General features: G+C 36.1%; 1 protein-coding gene across 1 annotated transcript; it reads left to right on the top strand.

The window, feature by feature from the left end:
• Positions 1 to 2523: 2523 nt before the first annotated feature.
• Positions 2524 to 4752, top strand: LOC126767703 (phenylalanine--tRNA ligase beta subunit). The gene is made up of 5 exons (XM_050485248.1): positions 2524 to 2654; positions 2720 to 2775; positions 2838 to 2995; positions 3055 to 4406; positions 4466 to 4752. Exons 1-5 carry the CDS (start codon positions 2597 to 2599, stop codon positions 4615 to 4617), a joined length of 1776 nt encoding a protein of 591 aa, XP_050341205.1. The 5' UTR covers positions 2524 to 2596; the 3' UTR covers positions 4618 to 4752.
• The last annotated feature ends 756 nt before the right edge of the window (positions 4753 to 5508 follow it).

Genomic DNA, 5508 nt, shown 5'->3' on the forward strand with positions numbered 1-5508 from the left:
GAAGTCAGACACGAGTTCTAAACGCATAAATAATTACAATGCTCACGTGTTTCCAGGAATTCTAACACAAATTGAGTCCTTAAATGTGCAAGAACGTACGCAGACACACATACAAACAGACGTATTTAGAGCGCTCGTGTTATATGTAGTATATGCTATATTCGTTTTAATTGATGGCCACCTGACTGCGCGGTACACTCCTTTTGGTTTCCAGAATGAAACGAGGTGGAGATTTATTTCGGTCACTTCTTAAAGTTATTTATAAAAAAAGTGGTTTAGTTTGACTATTAATTGTATTCAAAACATTAACAAATATGTAAATTACATTTTTCAAAACCTTTTTTTAATTGTCAAGCGAGTAAATAAATTACTTAATATAGTAAGTTACATATTGTATGTATGTCTGAACTCATTAGTGTGCTTTGCGGCAATATGGCGGGCGGAATTAATAATTGTTTTGTATACAGAAGGATACATTGTCATGCTTGACGCCAAGCTCCGATCAAAATGTCTCGATATTCAATTGTATTGGGAAACTGTACAAAAACTAATAACCAAACAATACAAACATACATACATATATGTACATATGTATGTATATACTTATGTAAGTCGTTACGACCAGTAGAGAAGCCGAACATGAAGAAAAAAATAATACATAAATTTCTAACGCCTTCAAAATAGGCTCCTGAACCAATATAGGCATATCTCCTTTTTGGAGCGTTATTCTATAGATTACTCATCACCAGTAATTATGCGTTTGACGAATGTAGTTACCTCAGCTTTTGTTGTTGCTGTTGTAACGGCAGAATTCTACCGAGGTGACAATCCTTGACCGGATAAAATTTCCGGGTCAGTTCCGGTAAAGTGGACCCGACTGTTGTGAGAATGGCGTGTGACCTCAACAACTTTTGCATTGGTACCTGTATAGCATTGACATGCTTCATTCCCAACTTTGAGAACCTCAAATGGTTTTTTGTTGCCAAAACAACGACTCTATCGAAATTTTCAAATCACTTGCTATCGTCAATAAAAGAGGTGGATTGACGACACGCATGACAAGTTTTCGATGACTTCACGATCTTCGTTGAAACTTTATGTCACTCAAATACGTGTCTTCGTTATTTCGTGATGCGTGACTCCTCAAAACACTGCTGCAACATTTTCAAGGATTGCGGAACCCGTAATTCCATTAGAACCCGACAAACACACACTCATTGACATATAGAAATCAAACTTCACACGAACAAAAAAACGATTGTACCAATCTAGAAAAAAAGATGCTTTTAGTATATCCGAAATTCGACTCAATGTAACTAAAATATACAAAAAATCTCTCTCAATTTGAAATTAAAAGAAACTTCAAATATATACATATATACGTTTCATCAACAACGATAAATCCTTTTGCATAGATAGTATTTAACTTCTCATATTATTTTAATTACTATCATTTTACAAAAAGAAAAATTCACACGCTCTGATTCGTATCCAAACAGTACTCGCCTTTTTTCGGATGTATGTATTATGTATGTATCTATGAACGCAATTATCCGCACAGATGCAACGCCTTCGACGGAAGTGATCGCATGAGTTCTAACAAATCGCAAGTGCAAAAATTCACACTTTTCCCTTTTCACTAAGTGATCATTGCATGTAATTAATCAAGTAGTTTAATGAGTTGCTATGAAAAGTCTATTTTTTTTCTGAACCGACGCGTAAAGGCGTATGATTAGTGTAAATTTCAAAATTTTTACTTGTTCCGGCTTCAGATTTGATCTGCTGCGCTTATTTTCTTCTGCCACTTACCTCTTATTATAATTAGAGTTGAGATCTATAAATGGGTTCCGCTTTCTTGAAGACATTGCATTGTAATGCCGGAATCTTCTTAGTCCGCAGTTATAATGCCATTAATCGACAAAATTACTTTTTTAGCACTTTTGAAGAAGTATAAATAGAAATAACCCTAATTATTTTCTTATGAAATCTGAAGATTCCTTGAAATCTTAAACATATTCTTCAATTTTCTACATGCCAATTATTATAACACAAACACTACAAACTACATACATATGTATAAAAATTGTAAGACCACACTCATTCAAATTAATTGCAGACAATATAAAAGATATTCTTAGTTTTAACTACTTTTGTTCAACTAAATTAATCAGAAATAAGTTTATTCGCCAAAACGGATGCTGGATTTTTCTAACGTTAGCGAATTTTCTATTGACAATTAAAAAGTGACAGCTAATTGAATTAGAGCTAACCCAACAAGCAACAAGTTTGGGTGCCCTCGTGGTCAGAGATTTTATCTAATAAATTTCTAAATATGTATTTAAGGTTGAAATATAAATAAACGTAATTTAATTTAAAGTCTTTCAAAGAATTATTCATGTTATAAATATATATATATATAAACGATTTATCTACGATTAGTTTTTACTTGAAGCATTGCATCGCTGAAGATACACAGTATGTTCAATCAAATCCATCGTTTGCGCTGCAAAAACTGTCAAAACTAATTTGTTTTTAGCCGCCGCATGCGTGGACATTTGTGTTCCAAATTGGTTCAGATTTGTGAAGTGCTGGGAAAATGCCGACCATAGGTGTGAAACGAGATCTGCTCTTCGAGCAACTTGGCCAGAAATATAGTAAGTAATTAGCTTAATAGGTACAAGTATGTTTTGGCTAATGTAATTGTTCAACACGCTCACAGCTGACGATGAGTTCCAGCAGTTGTGCTTTGCTTTCGGTCTCGAGCTGGATGAAGTGGTTAGTAAATAAATTGCATTTCTATTCATTCAGTGAAATAAACGTTGTACTTTTATTGATAGACAACGGAAAAACAAATGCTAACCAAGGAACAAGGTGATGTAGCTGCAGTTGCCGATGCCTCTGAAGAGATTATTTACAGAATAGACATTCCAGCAAATCGTTATGACTTGCTGTGTATTGAAGGCTTAGTCACCTCTTTGCTCGTGTTCCAGGGCAAGTAAGTTTAAATTATTCAGCACGAAACCAATAAATACTAATTATATTTATTCTTTAAAGAATAAAGCCGCCCAAATTTATTAAGGTGGAACCAGCAAAACGGCAAGTTCTTAAAATTCTACCCGAAACTGCGCAAATTCGTCCATTTGCTGTGGCGGCCGTTTTAAGGAACATAACCTTCAACAAAAATGCGTATGACAGTTTCATTGAACTTCAAGATAAATTGCACCAGAATCTTTGTCGCAAACGTTCTCTAGTCGCAATCGGTACTCATGACTTAGATACCGTACAAGGCCCATTTACTTATGAAGCTCGTACGCCGGAGAATATAGAATTTATACCATTGAACCAAACCAAGAAAATGAATGGACATGAACTGATGGATTTTTACACCAATCATGCACAATTGAAACAATACCTACCAATTATACGCGATTCTCCGGTGTATCCTATTATTTATGATGCTAACGGTGTAGTATTATCATTGCCACCAATCATCAATAGCAATCATTCAAAGATCACGTTACAAACGCGCAACGTTTTCATCGAATGCACCGCAACTGATCTGACCAAAGCAAAAATTGTGCTGGACACCTTAGTATGCATGTTTTCAGTGCATTGTGATGAGAAGTTCACCGTCGAACCATGTGACGTTCAACAACCCGATGGTACTGTAGTTACTTATCCTCAATTGGAAGTGCGTAAAACCGTGATATCGGCGGAAAAGGCAAACGCTTACATTGGTATACAAGAGGAGCCAGCGAAAATTGCTGACATGCTTACACGCATGTACCTCGAGTCAACAGTTGAGCAAGGAGGCTGCAACATCACCGTGCAAGTGCCACCCACAAGACACGATGTCATGCACGCTTGTGATATTTACGAGGATGTGGCCATTGCTTATGGCTATAATAACATTAAAAAATCATTGCCGGCCTTCATGCATATCGCCAAACAATTTCCACTTAACAAATTGACCGAGCAATTGCGTGAGCAAGTGGCACAGGCAGGTTTCACTGAAGCCATTACTTTTACGCTCTGCTCACGTGATGACATCGCACGTAAATTAAACAAATCCATTGATAGCATAGCGGCCGTGCATATTGCCAACCCGAAAACTTTGGAATTCCAAGTTGTGCGCACCACCTTACTGCCAGGCTTACTGAAAACGCTCGTGGCTAATCGTAAAATGCCGCTGCCATTAAAACTCTTCGAGATCACCGATGTGGTGGTGGCTGATGATGATACTGAAGTTGGTGCGCGCAATGAGCGTCGCCTCTGTGCCGTCAACTGTAACAAAACAGCCGGATTTGAGGTGGTGCATGGATTGCTGGATCGCGTTATGCAACTGTTGGATGTGCCATGGAAGTCGGGCAATCAAAAACATGGCTACTATCTGCAAGCAACTGATGGTATGTCAAAAGTAACAAAATTATTATATTTTATTAATTTTTATTTTATTTTTTCTTAGATCCCGCCTATTTCCCCGGACGTTGCGCCAGCATTTTGCTAAACGGTGTAACCATTGGTCGCATTGGCGTGCTGCATCCCACGGTGCTGCAGGCTTTTGAATTGACCACACCCTGCTCGGCAGTGGAGTTCAATATTGAACCGTTCGTATGACAGCGTTACCCAGAAATGTTGAAACCTTCGGTAAAATAAATATGCTGCAAGCGCTTTTGACACGGTATTATGTAATGGACTTTAATGAATGAATAAACCAACGCATTGCCAAGCGTATTTATGAGAGCAAACATACTCAAAACGGCTTTTCTTAATTATTGGAGCGTCAGCCGCCAAATGTTAAAATTTGTATGCGTTTTGTTGTTGTTGTAGCGACAGAAAACATCCCTGAAGTAGATTAAAGGAATGTTGCCGAGTTGACAGTCCTTGGCCGCATGAAAATCCGGGTCCATTCCGGTAATTACATAGACCCGACTGTCGTGGGAACCCCCTTCATTTGAAACAAGCTTTATTGGTTTACTTTAATTTTATTTATTTCTTGTTTTTTTTGTATGTTCATCAGTATAATCAACTTTATTATCGTCTTATACTGAACATAATTCATATTATCTGCTTTTTTTCTGTGTGTATGTATGTATGTGTTATATAATTCTTGTTGCTGCCAGCTTCAGTTTTTCGCTGCTGCGTTTGCTGTTCCGGTTGTGGTAACTGTTCAATTGTTGCATATTTTAAACTGTTTAGTTTAATTATATTTTTATTTTGCTTTTGTTTTCCTTTGCCATTATACCATTTATATATATAGGGATTCATTACTTAATATTTTGTTTTGTTTTGTTTTATTTTTATTATTTATTTTATTTTTTGCTTTCTTTAATGTACCATTTAGTACCGTCTGTAGCATTGCTAATATAATCAATAATTGTAATTATAATATATTTATGTAATATTTAGTAATTATAATAATAATTCATAGTATTCATTACAAGTATAGCGATAATAATAATAATAATCGTATTCAACGGTAATCATCATTATATTTTAATTGTTTTT

The sequence above is a fragment of the Bactrocera neohumeralis genome, chromosome 2 (assembly GCF_024586455.1).
Source record: "Bactrocera neohumeralis isolate Rockhampton chromosome 2, APGP_CSIRO_Bneo_wtdbg2-racon-allhic-juicebox.fasta_v2, whole genome shotgun sequence".
Lineage (NCBI taxonomy): Eukaryota > Metazoa > Arthropoda > Insecta > Diptera > Tephritidae > Bactrocera > Bactrocera neohumeralis.